Here is a 24,574-nt window from a genome sequence, read left to right on the forward strand (position 1 = left end):
TCACCACCGCATATGATGTACTTGAGATGGAAAAACATATAGTCATGACACCAATCTGGAGTCACAAGTGCTCCACAGAGAGGGTCAGTCCCCGGAGCGCTGATGACACCCACCCGGCAGGCCTTACCTCTTTATTTAGTGGCACTCAGCTTTTGTATAAAGGGGAGGGGAGTAAAAAGTGTCAGTCACTCAGTCGTGTCCAATCCTTTTCAACCCCGTGGACTACAGCCCGCCAGCCTCCTCTGTCTAAGGGATTTTCCAGGCAAGAATACTGGAAGGGAATTGCTATTCCCTTCTCCAGGAGATCATTCCAACCCAGGGATTGAACCTGGGTCTCCCGCATTGAAGGCAGATTCTTTACCATCTGAACCACTGGGAAAACCCCAAAAGTTGTTTCTAATTCTTCACTCAAAATCTCTCCTTTTACCAAAAAGGTGAGACATTTCACCTTTTTGAAGAGGTCAAATCACCATTGCTTCTAAAGGATCTCAAACAGAACCAGACTGTGACTTAAGCTGTTCAAGAGTCTCTTTGGAGATAAAATATGGGAGAGCATTCTAGCTCCACAATTTTCTCTGATCCCTTGCCAGGCTTGACTTTAAGGACCTTAGAAATGGGGCTTGCTTTAACTTTAAAATCACATGAAAATAACCAAAAGGAAATTTTCAGCCCAGGTGGTGATGAATAGCCCTCCTTCGCCCTCTGAGGTTAAACAGATACTAAAATCAATAGGCTTAGCATTTATTTGTACATGTTTGTTATAAATTCTTACTTTCTCTGGGTGGGGAAGCCAGTGGTAATTTCCACAGGGGCCAGAAATCAGCCCTAGAAGTGAGTCCTAGCAGTTCTCAGCTCACAATTTGCTTTTCTTAGCTGCCCCACTCCTCCCACTGGAGGAATTATAAAATCAAGGAGGCCATTCTTCTTTACCCCTTGCCTCCCGGTAGTCACCCAGGAGGAGCGGTGGTTCACAAGGCATGCTGAAGGTCTGCTCTGGGTAAAGTGCACGGAGGCGTTAACACCTCAGCAATGGCGCTGTGTTTCCCTTGGGTTTCACTGATGGTTGCTGGTTGTTGGCCAGAGGTCGCTTAGGATCAGGAGGTTGTCAGCAGGTCTGTGGTGCCGCCATCCCAACTCTGCAGCCCTCTGGACCCGGTTTCTTCTATCAGCTCTCACACGGTTGAGAAGTGTAGTCCCCACGCTTGTGCGCACACACACACACACACACACACACACACTCTACTTTCTCACAGTTCAGATTGTTGGTTGACTAGAACAATGAATTGTTTGTCAGCTTGTTTTTTCTTTTAATAAAATAATAGTATCCTTCATTTTACTAAAGTGCAGAACCAATCTCTTCCCACCTCCATCATCAGATCTAGAAAACCTCACTACGCCTTTCAAACTAATAAAAAAAATTTTTATTAGACAAAAACAACACCCCCCGAAACCAACAACATCTCAAGAGGCAAATGATTGAGTTTTCCTGTATTTGTCAGCCTATCAAACACAGAGAGTTTTTCGGAGTTTCCATGGTGATGAGGTTTTTTTTTTTAATCCTAGCTTTGGACAACTATATTTTAAAGTGACAGATCTGAATAAAAAGAGGGGAAAGAAAGCTCTGCTTTCCACATTCAATCTTCCTTTAAAATCATAAATAAATTTAAAATGAAAATCGAGGCTCCACATTTGATCCCCCTGCCTTGTTGTGGAGTCATGATTATGCCTGCCTGTTTTGAGGTGAGTTTTAATTCAGCGGCTGGAAGGAAACGGGTGGGCTGCACTCAAGCTACAGAACTCCTTCCTATTCATGACTTGCCACCTAAATTTATGACTTCTCATCAACAATAAGCCAGAGCCCAAAAGTAAATCCTTCATTTTCTTGGACTTCTCTCTCACTCTCCGAGCCCTGGACATCCATCCCCGTCTCTCATTCTAGAGGTCGGCATTTATTTTGCCGTGTTTTCAGGCACAGTGCACCGGGCGCTGTGCAGACAGTGAGTGGATCCCTCGGACTCAGCATCATAGTCTATTTGGGGGGCAGCTTGGTATTCAAACCCTGGCTTCACCTCTCAGCTGCAAAATGACCTTGGGAAAGATACTTTTCTTCTCTCTTCCTCAGTTTCCTCATCTGTAACGTGGGGAAAATACAGTGCCTTCCTCTGGGAGACATTATGAGGTGTTTTTAAAGAAACAATTTTACATATTTATTTATTTGGCCCTGCTGGGTCTTTGCTGCTGCTCAGGTTTTTCTCTAGATGTGGATAGTGGGGCTCACTCCTCCTGAAGGTATGCGGGCTTCTCGCGGAGCAGCTTCTCTCGTTTCAGCTCCTGGCCTCTGGAGCACAGGCCCCGTCATTGGGGCGAACAGTCTTAGCCACTCCGAGGCCTGAGGCCCGTGGGATCTTCCTGGATCAGGTACTGAACTCACATCTCCTGCATTGGCAGGTGGATTCTTTACCACTGAGCCACCAGGAAAGTCCTCACTATGAGTTTTAATAAGTCTGTTTTTGCACCACATTAGAAAGTTCCTGGCATGGAATAAACACTGTACACATACTTGTTCCAGGAATAATGAAATCACAGAACAGAGTCAGTGGAGTGGGGCATGTCACTGCAACACCCATAGGGCACTACAGAACGAGGCTGCATCCCGCCCGTGCTGGAAGGACCGAGTAGGAGACTTAAAGAAGGGGGAAGAGTTATAATTGTATAAAGACATCTACTGATGATAAGGACATTGATAATAAAAAGAGCACACCATATTGTTCTTGAAGAAAAAGTAATGCAAAAAAACCCTGAACTTGTTAAGCTCTTCTTAAACAGGTAGTTTCATGTAAATGCAACCATATTTTTTAAAATAACTTTTTTTTTTCTCATGATGAAAGTCTTATTACAGACACAAAAAATAATGAAAGCATGAAAAGAACTCAGAGATTTACAAGTCACTGTTACCATTTTGGTGCACTTCCATCCATTTAATGTATTTTTGTATAGTTTTATTTTTGTGAGAGTGAGTGAAGTCACTCAGTCGTGTCTGACTCTTCTCGACCCCATGGACTGTAGCCTGCCAGGCTCCTCCATCCATGGGGTTTTTGCAGGCAAGAATACTGGAGTGGGTTGCTATTTCCTTCTCCAGGGGATCTTCCCGACCCAGGGATCGAACTCAGGTCTCCTGCAATGCAGGCAGACTCTTTACCATCTGAGCCACCAGGGAAGCCAAGTTTTATATTTAATTGACCGTTAATTGAATACACTATTCTTTAAAATATACATATATGTATATATATAAAGGGGGCTTCCCTGGTGGCTCAGTGGTAAAGAATTTGCCTGCCAACACAGGAGATGCAGGAGACACCAGTTCAACCCCTGGATGGGGAAGATCCCCTGGAGGAGCAGATGGCCACCAACTCCAATTTTCTTGCTGGGAAATCCCATGGACAGAGGAGCCTGGTGGGCTGCAGTCCATGGGGTCGCAAAAGAATAGGACACGACTTAGCAACTAAACCACCACCACCACAGTCATTACAAATATGCAAATTAAAACCATAATGAGATATTATCTCACAGCTGTTAGAATGGCCATCACCAAAAAGACGAAAGATAGCAAATATTTGCAGGGGTATCATGTTTCTCTAACCCCTGTATTTTCTGTTAAGCTGTTAGTTCTACTTAGAGGCTTCCCTGGTGGCTCAAACAGTAAAGAATCTGCCTGCAATGTGGGAGACCTGGGTTCGATCCCTGGGTTGGGAGGATCCCCTGGAGAAGGAAAAGGCTACCCACTCCAGTATTCTGGCCATGGGGTTGCAAAGAGTCAGACATGACTGGAGACCCATTCAGATTCATCTATAAGTGAATCATTTCCTTTTTCTTTGGAGCAGGCGTGGAGAGAGCACTGAAGAAGCATCTACTTCTTAAGTCAGATGCTGTGTGCTTCCTGGCGCATTCATCCTCTCAGGAAACTCAGTGTCTGCTTGTTGATTTTTTGTGATGTTCAGATTTACCAGTGGGATCAGGGTTATCACTCTCATGCATCCATTATGGAATTCCCCATTAGCCTTTTAAAAATGGTTTTAGCCTAGATCCAAAAATTTATTAGGGATTGCAAAATGGTGATAGTCTCATCTCCCACTCATTTTGCATTTATTAGCATCAGTGATTTCGGTGCCTTGAGGTAGTATTCATATAAGCAAGTCTAGATACGTGGCTCTTTCCTTATTTCTAAGTTCTTAGAATAATGGGTTGATTTGTAGTACCACCAATACATTTTTTTAAATCACCTTGAAACTACAAATATTAAAATATTTCATGTGTCCTAATCTTTTGCAGTGACCATTATTTTTGGTATTTTAGTAGTCCCATTCTTGTCCAGTGGGAGTTTCTTTAAGTTGATTTCTGATTTCTTTGTCATGAGGCCTAGAATCTTGAACAGCCTTCTTGTTTTCTGGCAGGAAGAAGCACTTCAGTCTAGGCTTGTACATTTCCTGACCCAGACCTCTGATCATTTTTCTCAAGGAGCCCAGATACCTTTTAATGGGAGGGGAAAGGAGGAGAATGGTACTCAGAGATCATAATCAGGCTCAAGGGCACTTGCTGCTATTACATTGGTTGTTTTTTCTAGTTCTTTTCAGTGAGAAAAGACTGAAAAATTGTGAGAAAATGCATCATGAGTTTTTATGCTCTCTCTATTTTTTTTTTGCTAAGATCCTTTTATTTGATATTTTCTTATAATGGATTTAAGTTTTTGATTATTATAGTACACCCTGTTTAAAACACTTCAAAGTATTGCAAAGGCAGTGGAAATAGGAAAATCTGTTAATAATAATGTTTGCTGGTGAAAAATCATAGTGTTATTCGCTCAGTCATGGCTGACTCTTTGTAGCCCGCCAGGCTCCTCTGTCTATGGGATTCTCCAGGCAAGTATACTAGAATGGGGAGCCATTCCCTTCTCCAGCGGATCTTCCCAACTCAGGAATCGAACCCAGGTCTCTTGCATAGCAGGCAGATTCTTTACAGTCTGAGCCACCGGGGAAGCAGTGAATGCAAAAATTAATTTATCAAAAGCACAAGTGTATGGGAAAAATAACCAGCCTCTCCCTTCATATATATTCTTTCTTATTTTCTTTCTGTAACTTCCCAAAACAGAGATATTCAACAGTAGTTTAAAATGGCCATCTCCCAACATTTAAATGAATCAAATTCTCCAATGAGTGAATAAAATTATGAGTAGTAACCTGAAACTCAGCTGAGTAGGGCACTTTGGAGCCTTAAGTGGGAATGTCTTCCAATTTCAGAGTGATTTGTCTTCAATCTGTATCAATCATTTTAGTGAAAAATTAGAAAATAATTCTGGTGGAATGAGTTTCACCTCCCAACAAGATTAATAGATGCATTCACTGAAGTTCCTATTCTTCTTTTGTGGACTGTGAAGAAATGAATGGTAGCTGGAAGATCCATGGGATTCTAGGTCCAGTAGCAGATGGGATGACAATATACCAGGACAAAATCACCTATATTTTGACTTACAAAGGCAGCAATAGCTTTAAATTTGTGACTTAATTGCAGACCAGCTGCACTACAACTTTTTCAAATGACAAAAATTCAAAAAAATGTGTGTTACAAAACTGTCTCAGGAAAAGTGTCGTCTAACAAAACAAACGCACTGAAAAGGTATCTTGCTCGAGAGAGGTCAGCTTGGGAAAGTCGTTACCAAATCTAAACATCTTCTATTTCATACAAACTGTACTCAGAAATAGTTCTGAGACTTATTTCTGGCTGAAAGTATCAAAGGGTTTATTTGTCAAGAAAGAAACAGCTTAATTGACAAGGATGGATAGAATGAGTTCATACTCATCAAGATTTCTGCGGTGTTAGGGTACTAACAAACATCCTTTAATGGCAGAATGTGGTAATCATGGAATTAATTATTGCTAAAGTAGTTTTCAGATGAAAAAAGAGGAAAAAAAAAAGCAAATTAAACTTGACACAACCTGACCAAACACGTGTCAATTTACAGTTTAAAGGTCATTTTACAAAATATCTACATTGACATAATAGGTTCCCCATAGTATTTTAAGATGGAAGTTCTTTTCATTTATCCTGGCAAGCTATAAATGAATAAATTATGCTGTTTAAAGACTTATTTAATATGCTTTTTTTAAATTAAATTTGCTGCTGCCATCTAGTCACTAAGTCGTATCTCTTTGTGACCCCATGAACTATAGCCCTCCAGGCTCCTCTGTCCATGGGATTTTTCAGGCAAGAATACTAGAGAGGGTTGCTATTTCCTCCTCCAGGGTATCTTCCCAACTCAGGGATTGAAACCGTCTTCTGCATTGGCAGGTGGATTCTTTACCACTGAACCACCAGGAAAGACCTTATTGAATTTATTTATTCAATAAGTTCTTCTTTCTCTTGAGTCCCAAAGAGAAAAAGGAAAGATCTGCGATTTAATAGATCAATAGAATCTGATTGATTCTATTGATACTCTGATACCTTAGAGTGACAGAAAGCAGAGTTACGGTTCCCTGGGAGGGTGGGAGGCCTGAGACAGGACTGGGAGGGAAGAATTACAGAGAGGAACAAGGAAACTTCTGGGTGACATATGTGTTTGTTGGGCTTCCCAGGCGCTGCTAGTGGTAAAGAACCCACCTGCCGATGCAGGAGACATAAGAGACAGTGTTTCAATCCCTGGATTGGGAAGATCCCCTGGAGAAGGGCATGGCAACCCACTCCAGTATTCTTGCCTGGAAAATCCCTTGGACAGAGGAGCCTGGACAGCTATGGTCCATTGGATAACAAAGAGTCAGACACAACTGAAGGGACTTAGCACACACACGTGCATATGTTTATTATTTTGGTTGTGAAGTTATATACTTTAAATGTGTGCAGTTTGTTGGACAGTAGTAAATATGTAAATGTGTGTATGCGTGTGTCAGTGCACGCGTGTATTAACAGTTGCACGAAACCAGGCAAAGGTAACCAAGAGGCAAAGAACAGAAAGGAAGTTACAAGAAAGTGCTGGAGTACAGACCAGACCATGAAATCTCCAGAAGATTTGATCAAAGCTATAATACGGCCCAGAATGCGGATCCAAGCTGGTCGGATGGAGCAGCACTGGGCAAAGTTTAATATATACACAGGTCCCTGGTGCCCTCGTTAATATGCAGATTCTGACTGGGTCTGAGCTGGGGCCTGAAACTGCCTTCCTCACAAGGTTCCAGGTGGTGCTGACGCTGCTGGCCTTTCCACCATTCTGTGAACATCAGGGGGCTGGGACATTTGTTCTCAACTGTGGCTGCATATCAGACTCACTGGAGAGCTTAAAATTAACTCGTTAGTTAATTAATTCACTTTTTAAAACCCTGATGCCTGGATCTCACTCCCGCTCCCAGAGATTTTGATCCGATTGATCTAGAGTTCAACTCAGGAATCTACAGTTTTTAAATCTACCTGAATGATTCTAGTGTGCAACCTTGAATATTCATTGGAAGGACTGACACTGAAGCTGAAGCTCCAATACCTTGGCCATCGATGCAAAGAGCTGACTCATTGGAAAAGACCCTGATGCTGGGAAGGTTTGAAGGCAGGAGGTGAAGGGGTCAACAGAGGATTAGGTGATTGGATGGCATCACCGACTCAATGGACCTGAGTTTAAGCAAACTCCGGGAAATAGTGAGAACAGGGAAGCCTGGCGTGCTGTGCTCCATGGGGTCAGAGAGAGTCAGACACGACTGAGCAACTGAGCAACAACTCCAGAGGGATGGTCAAAAGCCTTACCAGGAAATGGGAAGGAATGATCCCTGATAAAGTAGCAGAATGGCAAGGACGACCTGGGCCAGAGAAATGTGATGAGCACGTCCCCGCTCAGAACTGAAACTGACCATTGCCAAGGCTGCACGCTGACCTGAGTGGGACTTAGACCTGTGCGGTCCCGTGTGCGGTCCCGTGTGCGGTCCCGTGTGCGTTAAAGACGCTTTTGCTGCTTTCATGCCTGGCCTGGGAGTAAGTACCAGACTGGTGCCTCAGCAGGCAGATGGGGAGCAAGGTTTTCCTGAGATTAGAGCCGCAGGCAAGAAGAGTCCCTGTGGGCGTCCTGGTGGCTCAGCGGTAAAGACTCTGCCTGCCAATGCAGGAGACGTAGGCTCGATCCTTGATCCGGGAGGAATCCACTTGCTGCTGAGCAGCTAAGGCCAGGAGCCGCAGCTATTAAGCCTGTGCCCTAGAGCCCGGGGAGGCATGACAAGAGAAGCCACCGCACTGAGAAGCCCTCCGATCACATCTAGAGAGAAGCACCCGCTCTCTACAACTAGAGAGAAGCCCACACAGCAGTGGAGACCCAACAGAGCCAAAAATCAACAAACTAATTGTTTTTTTAAAAAATAAGAAAAGTCCTTGCAATGGAGGAAGACGATCAGAGAGGCCAGTTGGACACACTCTTACCAACACGAACACACACACCAAAATTGTTCCTTGAAAGGAGACAACGCCCAGCCTCCCTCTTCTCCCCAGTGGGCCACAAACCAGGCATGACCCATGAGGCTCCAGCCTGCTAATGTGCCCCAGACTTGTTATAAAATCATCTCTAGTTCTTTTAACGTTAATACTTTGGAAATTAGTTTTTTGATCCGTGTTACAGATTTTTATCTGCATTATAGAATTCTGATTCTGAAACTACTGAGGCACCAGAATCCTAAAATGTTTCATGAGACTTATCAATTTAATTGTGCTACTTGGAACTTAGAGAGCCAAAACTTGTCAGCTTTTTGATGACAAATGTCATCATTTACAGACTGATCTTGGCCACTTCTGTTCACCATTGTTAAAATTACATATTGTGAAATGAGCTGCCTTTAAAAGACTTTTTCCCATTTGGTTGAGTAATTGCAATTTATGATCAGAATAAAGTTTCAAGTGTATAGAAACGTTCTGGTTTGGTTAATAGTCATTATGTTTAAATTCCAATGCAGAGGATGCTGTGTACCTGGAAAATGAAAAAGAAAGAGAAGAGTGCGTCCTGAATGACATCGGGGTTATTTTTTATGGAGACTTCAACGACATCAAGAGCAGAAGCTGGAGCTACGGTCAGGTGAGCCACGCAACATTTGTCATTGTCAAGGACATCTTTACTCATGCTTTCAGTCCTGCGTATCACTGCAGGGTGGTGTATGTCAATGCTGGACAAGCACAATTTCCTGCTTTTCAGGATCTGAGGCTCTAAGACAGCCTGGGTGCAGACTTAGAAGGGCACCTGCCTAATTTATCAGCTGAAATCACATATTTCCGGTTATTACAATGTTACAGAGATCGGAGCCTGTGTGGTTGGCATGGCATTCCAGTGAGAAGTGCTTTGGCACTTCAGAACAGTGAAATTCCATGAGCTCGGATTCTGGTATCCGACCTGCTTTCCTGCTGCTGTTGTGCTGTGCTCAGTCACGTCCTTCTCTTCGTGACCCCATGGACTGTAGCCCACCAGGCTCCTCCAGGCAAGAATACTGAGCTGCCATTTGCTACTCCAGGGGATTCTCCTGATCCCAGGATCAAACCCGTGTCTCCTATGTCTCCTGCTTAGGCAGACTGGTTCTATGCCACTAATGCCACCTGAGCAGGCTCTCCATCCTGGTTGGTTCTAACTAACTCTTGAGAATCACACACCCACTGTTCAGCTTTGCCCACCTGCATTTCTGATGTCCCACCGGGCTAAGGATCAATGTTCTTCCCCGGTTTTTGGATCCTTGCCTGGCTCCCCAGTTCCAAGCCCTCCACTTCCTGAGTGACATACAACCCGTGACCATCACTTATTGTCTGATGTCCTCGCCTTAGGTCCCTAGTAATTCCTAACCTTTAGATATGATTCTATTTACACCCCCAGTGTGACAACAGAGAGAGAGAGCTAACAAGGAACAAAAACTCATACAGTTGGGTAGCAAGGAGGCCTGGGAAAGGGTGCCAAGCATGATGGGGGCCCTTAGCCAGCACGGACAGACGCCCCGGAGCACACTCGCCACTCACCTCTGCTCTCATTCGAGTCCATCAAGTTGGGTATTTCAGCCCAATCAACCAGCCAAGCCAGTAGTTTGCAATGAGGCAGTGTAACTAGGTCTCTGACGATGTCTTTACCATTCCTGGTGACCGCTGTCACGCCCCACAGACACAGCTGAAAGACGCTGCCTCACAGGAACCGGAGTAATGAGTTCTTTACGTACCTGGAGAGCTAGTGCGATTACCCATGCCTGCAGCCATCACGTCGGTTTAGGATACACCCAGAGTTGGTATTCTAATTGGATTTTAATCGAGAATTACATGTAATCAGCCATTAAGACAGTGGTGTCTGTCCTGACCACTTGGCTGGATAACATACAAGGTTTCTGCATTCAGGGAAATTTCCTGTACAGTGAGGTGCAGTATGGGTATCATCTTCCAATTTCACCATTTTAAAAAACTATTTTTGTCTTTGCTCCTTTTTTGGAAAATTCTGGTGTTCTGTGTTTCTAAGCAAATTGAACCGACTACCAGACTTGATAGTATAATCTTTCTCTAAACCTTCCTGACCTCTCTGACCCTGGAGGCCCCCTCGTCTCAGGAGAGAGGGAACCGTAGGCAGAGGCTCACTGCGTGAGGTCTCCAGCTTTGCCTGGTGCACGCGCTGCAGACCTAAATGCCTCCCAGAGCTGGACCTGGGAGCCGTTTATTTCTGAGACGCACAAACACTCATGTTACTTTTGAGGTCTCGAGACTCTGGCCTGACTATGGTTCATCCCAGTGAATGGTTCATCCCACTGCCTGATATCCCAAGAACCAAGATATAGGAGAGATCCTCTGAATTAACCCTACAATGAACCCTACAATTTTCTAAAGAACATCAAGCCAGTTCTTGATTCTATTTGCCCTTTTTTTTTTGGCCCCGTGGCCTGGCATGTGAGATCTTAGTTCCTAACAGGGGTTGAACTTGCACCCTTTACACTGGAAGCATGGAGTCTTACTCACTGGATTGCCAGGGAAGTCCCAGTTCATGATCCTTGAGCACAGCAGCTCGCGAGTAGTTCTATTTATAGTTCTAGCTAGCTTTTAAGTTCTTATCCATTTTACTGAAAGATGAAAGAAGCTGTCTCTTTCCTTCCACCTTAAATATTTCACGCTAAAGATCATGAGTGATTTCCATACAGGAAATACACATTTCTAAACATTAGGCTGTGGTCTCATTTTATTTTTTGGCAGAGAATGTCTTATTTGCAGATTGGACGTTAAGTAGTTTCTCATTTTTTTTCCCCCAAATAGTTTGAGGATAGCATCCTTGACGCTTGCCTGTTTGTGATGGACAAAGCGAATATGGACCTTTCCGGCAGAGGGAATCCCATCAAAGTCAGCCGTGTTGGGTCTGCCATGGTAAGAACAACTACTGATGGCTTAAATCAACTAGATATGTCATTTGCCTCCATCTGGGTGTCAGTTCAGAAAGAGCTGTTGAAACGGTGACTTACACTCAATAAAGTTTCCCTTGGAAGAGTCTGTAATTCCCCGAGCTTGTCATGTGCCATGAAACTAAATTCTTGTCTCAGTACTGTATGTGGTTTTGGCTTCAGACAAATGCTAATAGGTGACATGATAGTACAGCCCGCTTATTCTTAAGCATCTTGGCCTGGGGAGTGAGAGGGACCATGATGAAATGTCAGTAACTGTAATCAATTGATCAATCAATCAATTGATCAAACACCAAGGAACAGCAAAACACACACACACACACACACACACACTGTAAAGCCTAATTTATCTCCATTCACACCCACAGTAAGAGTGAAGAAATAAATGACTAACGCTATTCTACTCCAGCGATACCTCACCACAGGACTGTGTATTGACAGTTTATGAAATGGGTGTTGATTCTTCAGAGTAAACACATGAGATGGGGGAAGGGCTGGCGTCACTCACGCCATTTTGCAAGTTAGAAAGTGGTGTGCTGACAGTTGGGCAGTGACGAAGCCTCAGTCCTCAGCTGAATCCCAGGTCCGCTGACTCCAGACCTTGGCATTTTCCATCTTCCTTGCTGGTCTCGGCAGGAGATCCTGAAGCATCTTTGAGAACACACAGACCCTGCACTGGAACCGCTTCCTGAGGGAGGAGACACTACTCTCATGGGCCAGGAGGCTGGGAGTCCGGGGTGGGCGCGGATTAAACGTGTTGTCTAGGTCCTGGGCAGCCCTGGACTGTACTGACGTGTGGGACACACAGATCCTGCCCGTGGTGCATGAAAGCGAGTCACACGTGTCAGACACAAGCAGCGTGTGCACATGTGCTCAGTCGCTTCAGTCCTGTCCGACTCTGCGACACTACGGACTATAGCCCGTCAGGCTCCTCTGTCCATGGGATTCTCCAGGCAGGAATACTGGAGTGGGTTGCCATGCCCTCTCCCAGGGGATCTTCCCGACCCAGGATCGAACTTGCATCTCCTGTGTTTCCTGCACCCACTGAGCTACCTGGGAAGCCCAAATATAAGCAGAACATTCCTGAAAAAAACACCAAGCTTAGTGCTGTTGCTACTTCATTCAATCAAAGACTAAGCAAAAAATACTCCTTTTGCTACCAATTTTCTTAAGTTCTTCTTTAAAGACTTTTTTTATGTGGACCATTTTTAAAGTCTTCATTGAATTTGTTAGTATATTGCTTCTGGTTTATGTTTTTGTTTTGTGGCCATGAGATCTCAGCTCCGCGACCGAGGACTAAACCCACACCCCTTGCCCTGGAAGGCAAGATCTTAACCACTGAGCCACCAGGGCAGGCCCCCAATTCCCTCAAGTTTTATTTTTTAAAATATCTCTCTGAAAGACTGCTATCTTTGAGTCTGATTTGAGTGAAATAAAATCAAATATCAATTTTATAAAAATATTAGATTGAAAATAATAGGAAATGCAATTTCTGGTTAGCACTTAAGAACAAAGATTGTTAAATTAATAACTAGGCTATGTGTAAATTTAAGAAAAGTGGAACTTAAAGAGGAAAGAAAGATAAAAACGAACATCTAAAGGCAGTTATTTTTGTTGTTGTTAGTTTTGTCTGTGACATAAAATATGCAAGTGGAAAGACAATGAATTCTAAAGAATTCAGGAATTTCTTTTTAATACTATTTATAACAACATACATGAGACCTTCGGTCACTGTTTTTCCTGATTCACAGATAAGAACCCCTTTTCCTTCTTTGAAGTTACCCTGACAGTTTTGCAGTGAGAAAGGAAGCAGTTACTGGCAGTGGTTGGATATAAATGAATTCCTTAAGCACTCTGAAATGATGCTCACCAGCCCGAGCTTACTCACACATCATGTGTATTTTTACGAGTGTAGAGATCACTGCCTAACACAAGCAAAGCGAGCGGGAGGTGAACAGGAAGCGATGAACCCGGTACTTCCTATGGTGGCACCTGGCCAAGTGAAAGCTGAGTCTTGAACGAAGCACCTCTATCCTAATGCAAACTGCCTTGCAATGTTACTAATCATAAAAGGCCGATGAAGTTCTGATTTTGAAGATCTATAACCCACTTACAAGATACAGAACTAGGCAGGATCTATTTGGGGGTTTGGTTTGGTTTTCTTTCTGGAGGGGGAGGCCTTGGGTGTTAGGGGAGAACACCCTCCCCCCACTCTAGGCAGTATCTTTTTCTTCACCGCCACCATTGTTTACATCCACAAAACGGATGTTTGATAGTTTTCAAAATCGTTTTACATCTACTATCTCCTTTAATCCTTAGAAGAGCTCCAAAATCCATTCAGTTCTAGTGATTTTAGAAATTAAAGCATTGAGCCTCTAAAAATCAACAAAAAACATGAAACTTTCCCAAGAAATCAATTGTTTTCTGGTTACTCTGGGAGCTCCTCTCCTGTTCACAAGTCCTGGAAATCTATCATGAAATTGCTGAGGGAAGTCAGGCAAAGACCGAAAGAAAAATAAATAAAACAAAACCACCTCAAATTTCTCAGTAAAGATTTGCCTTAAAATATGAGAAGACATATTTAGGGAGCTCAGAAAGAAAGTGTTGTGAAATTGCTTGAGTTTAGCCAGAACCCTGGGTCCGAGCAGATGGGCCCGTTTCTGAGCAGATGTTTTCTAGGGAGTTGGTCCCGTCCACCGGAAGAACAGAGGGAGCTGTGTGTGGTCACTTTCAAACTTCTCAACCCTCTCGCCAGCCTGGTCAGAGGCAGGGAATTCTTTTTATAGGAAACACATTCTGGAACCAGATGCATCATGACATGCAAACGCTCTGGGAGGGATAACACACGGGCCACAGTTCATGCCAATATGAAAGTGATGGCAGGCAGAAATTTCCTGGGGTCAGCCGTTGCCAGGACAGAGTGGATGAGCGGCCCGGTGCTGGCTGGGCCCCTGAGGAGGGTAGAGGCAAGAACAGATGACGGGGGCCCCAGAGACAGATTTGCTCCCTGTGGTCACGGCCAAGGCTGGCACTGAAGACGAGCCAGGAATCTGCGGAAAGAAGATGGGTGCTCAGTGCGATCTAAGCACAGATAATAAATAACTTTGGTCTTTCTAACAATGATGATGATAATGACGGTGTCAGTCTGGCTGTACAGTGCCCAGATAAAAATCTTTATTGCCTAGTATTTATTACCTTGGATGGTTCTTTTTAAAAATATTTATTTGTCTGTGCCAAGTCTTAGCTGAGGCATGCAGGATCTTGGACCTTTGTCATGGCACTTTGGGTCTTTTAGCTATGACATATAGGATCTAGTTCCCTGACCAGGGATCGAACCCAGGCCCCCTGCACTGGGAGCTGGGAGTCTTAGCCACTGGACCACCAAGGAAGTCCCCCTTGGTGGTTCCTTGTCGTGGGGGCTGCCCTACACACCAGAGGACGTTTAGGAGCATCCCTGGCTTCTACCCCAGAGATATCAACTCACCAGTTGTGACAACCAAGAAGGTCTTTTGATATTTCCAAATGGCCTCTGAGGTCTAAGTCACGGCCCCAAGCCCCTCCGAGGCTCAGTCTCCCTGCCTGTGCAATGATCACAGCCTTTTCTTCTGGCCTGCGTGGATGATCTACCTTCCGACCTTGTTCAAAACCTGTGCGTTTCCTTTCTCTGCTGAAGAGAAGGTGGAGACAGCATCCCCGGGGGAGCCTGGCCCAGGTCACATCGGGCCTCTCGGTTCTGACCCTTCCTCCCACTTCCTGTGTGACCCGGGGCCCAGTCCTCAACCTCTGCAGGCCTCACCTCATCTTTAAAATGGAATTCTGTCTCTGTCCTCAGATCACATTTGTTATTCCCGGTGGCAGCAAGAACATCCTTTTCTTCTTCAAAACAGTGTTCCTTTTTCTTCTATTTTTTCTCCTTTATACATTCCGTATCTTATTTGGTTCTTATTTTGAGTTGCTGTTACTCCACTTTGATGTGAAAATCGGAAAAGTTTATGACAATCTGGACAGCCTTGGGCTACTGGGTTTACCCAGGAGAAAGAAAGTTTAAAACTCCTGTGATCTCATCGTCTGGGGATTGGTCCTGAGATCTGTAACCTTACATAAGTGAACTTTTATTTAGGCTTTTCTAACTACTGAGTGGGGCATTTTACCAAAGCTACACTGCAGATTGATTCAAGGGAGGAAATTGTTTTTAAGAGATTAGGGGAAAACAGAAGAGACTTGCCCCAAATTACACTTCCTCCTTTAAATCACCTTGCTCACTGGCTGTTTGCTTTCCACCTCGTATCTGATGTGACCGTCCCCACCAAGACAATAGCCAGGAGATGTGCCAGCAAAATTTTAGAAGAATGTTTTGTGCCATCCGAAAACTTATTTTGCTCACGCCCACTAATAAAGTATTCCATCCTTGGCCCTGAATTACTGAGAAGTAACCTGACATGGCCAACCTAAAGACAGCTCAAATGGCAAAGAGTCTGCCTGCAATGCAGGAGACCTGGGTTCGATCACTGGGTCAGAAAGAAGACCCTGGAGAAGGAAATGGCAACCCACTCCAGTACCCTTGTCTAGAGAATCCCATGGACAGAGGAGCCTGGCAGGATACACTCCATAACTTTGCAAAGAGTTGGAAATGATTGAAGCGACTTAGCACCCACACACGGCCTGAGATGGAATCTGAGCCCGGGTCAGATTATCAAAACAGGTATGCCGCGCCTCGTGACGAGAACTGCAGGGTCCTGGGGGAAAGGAAAATAGCCTGCTCCTTAACTGCTGGGTGGGCCCTGGGCCTGCCTGTTTCTGCCCCATGAGTGACTGGATCTGATAGCAGCTATGGGCAGAGCTCTCCAGGGAGGCGCGCTGCCCCAGCCGTGGCCACCATGCTTGCAGACACTGCTCACTTATTCCCCGTGGAAGTCCTCGCGGGTTTGCTCCTTTGAGCTGAGACTTATTAACAGGAGATCTGTGTCAAAATGCACATAGAACCAGTACGTGAGATCTGGAGGACTCTCCGGGGGTCTTGTAGGTAAAGGAGTGAAGGCCCTTGGAAATGATGTCATTCAAGGTCACATGGCCAGTAAGTGGCTGAAACGGAGTTAGATATTGTCCTTGCGCTCAAGTCATATTAGACCTTAGGGGGTGAGCACCAGCACACTCACACTGATAACACAATTCCTACATCAAGTTATGTAGCTATCTCCTAGAAAAGAAGGGCCCAAGGGAATGGGTTCTGGAAGAGGTGAAGTTTGAAGTAAGGGATAAGTGAAGATAGGCATAAATCAGAGAATCCCAAATAGCCAGAGGCATTGAGCCCCTGGGAAAGAGTTCCCGAAGAAGACTAGGCACCAAACGCGGTTTGATGGTGGCACAGGTGGTTGTGATGCCATGACGGTGGTGATGCTGATAACAGGGATGATGGTGGTGCTGTGGTTCGGTGATGGGAGCAGTAATTGCTGTAAAGATGTTGATGGTGGGAAAGCACTCAATATGAACTCATTCATTCAACAAATATTTATTGAGAATCTCCAGTCTAGGTTCATTTCGGTTCAGTTCAGTCACTCAGTCTTGTCCAACTCTTTGTGACCCCGTGGACTACAGCACGCCAGGCTTCCCTGTCCATCACCAACTCCCACAGTTTAAACTCATGTCCATTGAGTCGGTGATGCCATCCAACCATCTCATCCTCTGTTGTCCCCTTCTCCTCCTGCCTTTAATCTTTCCCAGCATCATGGTCTTTTCAAATGAGTTGGTTCTTTGTGTCAGGCAGCCAAAGTATTAGAGTTTCAGTTTTAGCATCAGTCCTTCCAATGAATACTCAGGACTGATTTCCTTTAGGATGGACTGATTGGATCTCCTTGTTGTCCAAAGGACTCTCAAGAGTCTTCTCCAACACCACAGTTCAAAAGCATCAATTCTTCGGTGCTCAGCTTTCTTCACAGTCCAACTCTCACATCCATACATGACCACTGGAAAAACCATAGCCTTGACTAGACGAACCTTTGTTGGCAAAGTAATGTCTCTGCTTTTTAATATGCTGTCTAGGTTGGTCATAGCTTTTCTTCCAAGGAGTAAGCGTCTTTTAATTTCATGGCTGCAATCACCATCTGCAGTGATTTTGGAGCCCAAGAAAATAAAGTCTGTCACTTTTTCCATTGTTTCCCCATCTATTTGCCATGAAGTGATGGGACCAGATTCCATGGTCTTAGTTTTCTGAATGTTGAGTTTTAAGCCAACTTTTTCACTTTGCTCTTTGACTTTCATCAAGAGGCTCTTTTCTTCTCTGCTGTCTGCCATAAGGGTGGTGTCATCTGCATATCTGAGGTTATTGATATTTCTCCTGGCAATCTTGATTCTAGCTTGTGCTTCTTCCAGCCCAGCGTTTCTCATGATGTACCCTGCATATAAGTTAAATAAGCAGTGTGACAATATATAGCCTTGATGTACTCCTTTCTGGACTTAGAACCAGTCTGTTGTTCCATGTCCAGTTCTAACTGTTGCTTCTTGACCTGCGTCCAGATTCCATGTATTCAGATTCCATGCATGCTAAGTTGTTTCGTCGTGTCCAACTCTTTGCGACTCTATGGACTGTAGCCCACCAGGCGCCCCTGTCCATGGGATTTTCCAGGCAAGAACACTGGAGTGAGTTGTCATTTCCTCTTCCAGGGGATCTTCCCAAACCCAAGGATCAAATCAGTGTCTCTTATGTCATCTCCTGCATTAGCAGGCGGGTTCTTTACCACTAGCATCACCTTAAGTCTAATTACAATTGTAAACAAAATAGTTTCTGCCTCCACAGAGCTAACAGTCTAATAGAAGAGACAGACTTGAAAGAAGAACTTGTCAACAGAGTATACCAAAGTCTCTGATGAAATAAGCATAGGGTTGTAGGAGAAAGCAAACCCCTGAAGCTTTGCTCACAGTTTTCCCAGCACAAAGCAGTATCCTGACAAGTGTTGGGACATAGAGTGAAAAGGCAGAATGATTAACCAAGACCCATAGCAATGATAAGCCACGTGATTATTCATAAAAACCCTTTTTTCATGGTGGGAATTATACCCAAATAGCCATCACCAAAAGCACTGCAGGAAAACGTAGTTAGAAGGAAACTTTCTTCTCTGGGGACTTACTTGATTCAATTGCAATTTTTTTTTTTTAAAGGTGACATTAAGAGGAAAATCTGGAAGGAGAGAGAAGAAAAAGTATCAATATACTAGTTAGGTATTTTTAAATTCCAGTCTTTGCACTGTTGCCAGCCTGGACTTGCCTGCTTCCCTTGAGGTGTACACATTTATTTTTGACCCTGGACTTTTGCTAATATTGAACCACAATGCCATCATTAATCCCCATTAATACCTTATTCTAGCTGTGCCTTTTGGGAACTAACTCAAGATTGGACTTTTTTTTTTTTAGCCAATCGATGTTCAGTATACTCTTTAGTGTTATAAAAAAAATATCTTGAACCCCAGCTACTAAATCAAACTGACCACAAGTGGAGTAGGTCCTGGAGTTTCCCAGAGCCCAACACAAGATAAATGACTGTAGGCCTTGGAGACGAAATGGACTTCAGGGCTTCTGATCCCCAAGCTTACGTGGTCTCACAGATAAACTGTAAATAAAGCTACTTTTCACTCTGTCCATCTTTCTTCCTCTTCATCTTGTCCCAGTACTTCGACAGTTTTTTTCTTTTTTTCCCCTTCCAAGCATGAAAAAGACAGTCACAACATTACTACTTTGATATTTTGCTCAGCAGCTCCACAGAAAGCTACTGCAAAACCCTGCTTAATTCTTCCCCAGTTGTTTGCTCGGCCATCTCATGGAAAGCTTCACATTCAGCAAACCTCTTCATGCAGCAAACTATCTCAAGTATTCAGACCACATTTACAAATTCACTTGGGTCGGGAATTCCATGCAGCTACCTCAAATGAACTTTCGAATCACAAGTAAATACATGAAGTCTAGTCCCTGGTCATATATATATATAGGCCAGCCACAGTGCAGCTCCCTAAAAGTTTTATTTAAAAAAATTAAAATGTTAAAGCACTATATAACTGCTCCTTTGGTTTATAAGCAGCTAAAATCCTTTTCTTGGTGTGAACTGTCCTGGAGAAATCTGAGGACTGGGGTGTTCCAGGGTCCTTGTCCTCAGCCATTTCCCCTTGAGGAGCTTCTTCACATTTCCCCATATGAATCTTATATTTGGAAAAATTTCATCTATCAAAAAAAAAACCCCACCAGGATTATTAAAAATAACTTGTTTCCCCATTCTTGTGTCAGAGGTTTATCTAACTGCCAATCAAAACTTCTAATGGGAGTGGCACCATTCCCATTAGACCCGGTACCACCTTTGTAAAGGTCAGGATACAGCTCCCTTTGGTGTTGAGAAGGACGGCAATGTCTCACACACCCGCAGAGTCTTGCAGATGCCTAAGTTAAAATTTCCAGGCTGGTGACCATTACCAGATGTAGGATTCTCAATGGATTTCTGCTCTGATCCAGAGTTTCTGGAGCTCTGACCCTATCTGTTTTCTTAAAGTGTTGTTTTCTCTCTCTGCCATTCGTGCCCGGGGATGCCAAGAACGGGGCTCCTCATTCAGGGAGAGCAGGAAGAGCTAGAGGCCTCGGGTGACTCGGCGACCTTTCCAGTGGCGACACAGCTCAACCAGGAGCTCCCGAGGGCGGCAGCTTTGGAGAATCTACCAGCTAGGATTCATGAAAAACCTGATTGTAGTCCAACAGGGTGAAATACTAACTCTAGTCAGGGTTTATTTAACTCTTAAAGTTGGATTCAAGGTACCCACGAGCGCAGGAGGCCTGCCTGTGGTTCAGGAATAGCCAAGGGCATCCAAGTGATGAACGGGGGAGTACTGAGTCAAGACCACGTCCAGCACCTTTCAAACTAAGCATAATGCCACGTCATTCAAGGGCTTCCCGGGTGGCTCAGCGGGTAAAAAATGTGTCTGCCATGTAGGAAATAAAGGTTCAGTCCTGGGTGGGGAAGAGCCTCTGGAGGAGGGCATGGCTACCGACTTCAGCAGTCTTGTCTGGGAAATCCCATGGACAGAGGAGCCTGGGGGGCTACAGTCCGTGGAGTCGAAAAGAGTGGGACACAACTGAGCGTGCACGCATTCACCAAGGATTTACATTTCTGTTTATGGAAGAACTTGAAACAATTGACAAATATACTGGAAGCCAGTAGAAAATTTGAATTTCCCTAACAGAAATTGTTTTCATAGCCAGTTTTGAGAAATCGTATCCATTTTGTAAGTAAGCGATGTGCAGCAAAGAGCAGGAGTAGCAGGACGTCAGATGACTTGTCCAAGGTCGCCGGTCAAACGAAAGGATCTCGGGGTCCCGGACCGCACCCCTCCACAGACGCCGCTGCACGCCCCTGTGTCTGTCCTCTGCCTGTCCTCTGCCTGCGTCACGTGAGCTCCCTGGATACAGATGCCATCCTTTTACAAGTCCTGTCTTTTTCAGTCCTTCGCTCTTAGCCTGGGGTGGAGGAGGTTGATGAGACAATGAACTGTTCAGACATCATTTTTTTTCCCTCCTATGATAAAAGCCAGCAATGTAATGAAGTTTCCATTTGTCCGCAAACAGCTTGGTCTCTCCGTTATTAAGGTTGCATTTCTTATGCCCGGGCTCCCCATATTTTGGGAGAAAAACAGACATTTATTATAAGCCATCTCTCGAATGTGATGATCACAGTCAATCTAAATGTCTGCTTTCCCTGAATTGCTTCCTGGAATGAGGTCTCAACGCTGCATCTATTTTGTAATCACATCGGCTGTTTCTGAAACACAGGGACACTTTTCAGCGGCCCTTCCGAGCTCTGCAGTGGGGGCTGCTCTGGTCTCTTGGGACAGACACCCCCTGGAGGGGCGAACAGAAGTGCGGCAAAGCCAGCATCCCGCTTTGGACAGGCCCTCTCAGGGCACGCACTCTGCATCCCTTCCTGCCCTCCCTCCTTCCCCTCTCCTGTCTCTTGACATCCTTTCCCATCTGCTTCCTGCTCTACTCTTTCCCTTTCCCGCTCATCCATCCATGCACCCATTCGTTCATCCATCCACGCTTTCGTTCAGACACTTCGGGAGGCCTGTTCTGCATACCAGCCCTGCACCGCGTAGCAGTGGACAAGCAATGAAAAAGAAGCAGTGCTTGGACAGCTTAAAATCTCAGTATCTCTGTCTCTCTCGGTCCACCTTTTGTTATTCTCTCATGATTGTCAATTAGTAAAATACGTTTGGACCAAATAAGGATCCTTAGTTACTAAGGAAGACAAGATTAATAATCTCTAGTTGTAATGATTTTCATGAAAAATGAGTCTCATTACCCACTCCTGTCAGTGCGTGCGTGCGTGCTCGGTCACTTTAGTCGTGTCTGACTCTTTGGGACCCCATGGGCTGTAGCCTGCCAGGCTCCTCTGTCCATGGGGTTCTCCAGGCAAGAATGCTGGAGTGGGTTGCCATCTCCTCTCCAGGGGATCTTCCCAAGCCAGGGATCGAACCCGCATCTCCTGCACTGCAGGTGGATTCTTTACCCACTGAGCCACCTGGGAAGCCCCGCTCCTGTCAGAGCTTGTGTCAAATATACAAAGCAAAGCACATTTGAATTGTGGTTGTGTGCTTCACAGCAGAGGTTAGGGTTAGTTCCTGTGGTTTGTTGATGTCGTTGTTGTTGAATTAAAATTTACATGCAATGAAACATATGGATATTAAATGTAAAATTCAATGAGCTTTGATTCGGATAATCACCACCCCAACCCAAATTTAGACATTACTAACAGCCCAGAAATTTCCCTTGTGCTCTCTTGTAGTCAACCCACATCCCCAGAAACAACAAGGATCCTGATTTCTTAGAATAGATTAGATTCGCCTGTTCTTAAACTTCGCATAATGGGTTTATACCCCAGGCACTACTTGGGGCTGGTGTTCTTTCCTCAATCTGTTCTTACACATGCTTCAGCTTGTTCCTTGGTATTGCTGAGCAGTGTTTCACCAAGCTCGATATCCCAATCTGTCATCCATTCACCTGCGGATGGACACTTGGGATGCTTCCAATTTGGGACTGTTGTGAATTAAGCTATTAAGAAGACTCTTGTACAAGTCCCTTTGTGTACGTATATTTTTGTATTTCTGAGATAAGCGGTTAAAGCAGGCATGTCTAAATCATAGGGCATGTATATGTTTCACTTTATAAGAATCTGTCCATTTTCCAAAGTGACTGGAACCCTGGAGCGTCACGGACGCAATTAGACACACACTGTACAACCTCCTCCCACAATTAAGACTGACCTTCACCAGACTGTACGTGGGCGCTGTTCACAAAAGCTGCATGGGTTCTTCTTCAAGGAAAAGCTCTTCTCCCTCCCAAATTTAACTCTCTGCCTTTGAAACTAGCTCAAGTTGTCCAAAATTTATATCCAATGGTCTTCGAAAAATGATTACAGGCAAAATCAGGTATTCTGCAAGAATTACAGAAATCTTACCCTTTATGAGAACATAACTTCAACAGTGAAATTTAATAGAATATAATAGGTTTATAACAGAGAAAAGTCACCTTATCAAAGCCATATAAAATGTGCTCACAGGATAAGAAAATACCTTTACATATTTAAAAAGAAGCAGAAAAAATAGTAATTATGCAAAATGCAATGGACCTAAGCCTGAATTCAGAGAGGCAGCCCACCCTGCTGGGCACAAAAGGAATTTTAACTATTCTCTCCTCTCAGGTAAATATTTGAGAAAATTCTAAACATGTTTAAAGAAGAAAATAGCAATTATGTGTATTCGCATTGCAAGAATTGAGCACAGCATATTGGCATATCTGCTTCCAGTTTTTTTTTTTAATGAAAAGTCTATTATAATTTTTGGTTAAAAAGATAATAATGCTCTCTAAAAAAGAATTCAAACAATCAAGAAAAATTTAAAGATAAAAATTCAAAAAAAAAATCATACTTGCAAAACTCTTCTTCAAGTGTTCTATTTGCTGTAATTAATAACTGTAGATAAAATCTTGACTCTCCAGTCCAAGACTAGTTTGATTTCACCTCTGAATGAGTGTTTGAGGCCAGTGTATTTCATTCTACCCTTTTGTACCCTGAGACAGATTGGAACAGAAAAGGGCATTATTGGTCTCTGCTCTTTCTTTGAGGATTCTTTTAAATGTCTCATTCCAGAATCCACTCCACCTACCTGGAGGCAGATCTCGTTCCCACGAGGGGATGACTCCGGATTTCCATTATTTCCCCACTGCAGTCCCAGACTCTTACCTTTTTAGGGCTATAGACCCTTTTCCACCCCTTTCTACACAGCTATTATTTCCATGAATCCCACCAGAACAAGGAAAAAAAAATCTGCATTCTAATTCAGCTTGCTTCTTTCCAGATTTTGAAATGCAAATGTATAGTCTCAGGATTTTGTTGACTTGACAGTTAGGCTTCTGAAGTCCTGCTGCTGAAGCTGAGCCATGCTGCCCCTCTGTCCACCTCTAAACCTCCGTCTTTTCTTGGACCAGCTTTTGAAATGTCCCTGAATTATGTCCTGCCACTGAGGCTGCTGATAGTGACTTTTGAAGGGTCTGGTTTTTAAATTTTTTCCAATATCGTAGGTATTATGAAAGGACAATTTAGTAAACCCTTGCTGAGGCTGAATAATGTCCAAAGTTCTGGGCTCATCTTGTCTCCTTGACCACCAGTGATTCAGGACCAAGACATTTCATTCTGCCGTTCGTCCAACTCTGAGCTCGTGGTAGGGTTTCAACAGTCAGCTGTGGCAGGAAGAGGGACCAACATGCCCTTGACCTGCCCCCCACGCCAATCTTGTTGTCTCAGGAGGAGAACATGACTTTACCCCTTTACACATGTCACTTAAGACTTATCTCTTTCAGTATCTGGGCTCCCTAGAAATCAATTTCCTAATTAGAAAACAGTAGCTAATCTGGCCAAATGCTAATAAATGAGAAGTGTGATTTGTCTAGAATGAGGGAACAGCTCAGCATTAACAATTAAAAGGACTGTAGAGGAGAGAGCTCCTTTTCTTTCTCTTCCCTTTGGCTGATTGGTCTCAGCTATAGGCTATAAATAATACTTTTAATTAATGGCTATTTGAAAGTCAGTCATCAGAACCTTAGTTTAGGAACTTTTACCTCTGAGATTC

At 44.1% G+C, this 24,574-nt stretch overlaps 1 protein-coding gene across 1 annotated transcript in view; it reads left to right on the forward strand.

The window, feature by feature from the left end:
- Positions 1 to 24,574, forward strand: part of F13A1 (coagulation factor XIII A chain) — a 143,654-nt gene that overhangs the window by 52,974 nt on the left and 66,106 nt on the right. Inside the window, exons 5-6 of the mRNA XM_019986089.2 lie at positions 8,970 to 9,088; positions 11,278 to 11,385. Of these exons, the coding sequence (XP_019841648.2) occupies positions 8,970 to 9,088; positions 11,278 to 11,385 (227 nt within the window). The remainder of the gene's footprint in view (positions 1 to 8,969; positions 9,089 to 11,277; positions 11,386 to 24,574) is intronic.

This window comes from Bos indicus, chromosome 23 (genome assembly GCF_029378745.1).
Source record: "Bos indicus isolate NIAB-ARS_2022 breed Sahiwal x Tharparkar chromosome 23, NIAB-ARS_B.indTharparkar_mat_pri_1.0, whole genome shotgun sequence".
Lineage (NCBI taxonomy): Eukaryota > Metazoa > Chordata > Mammalia > Artiodactyla > Bovidae > Bos > Bos indicus.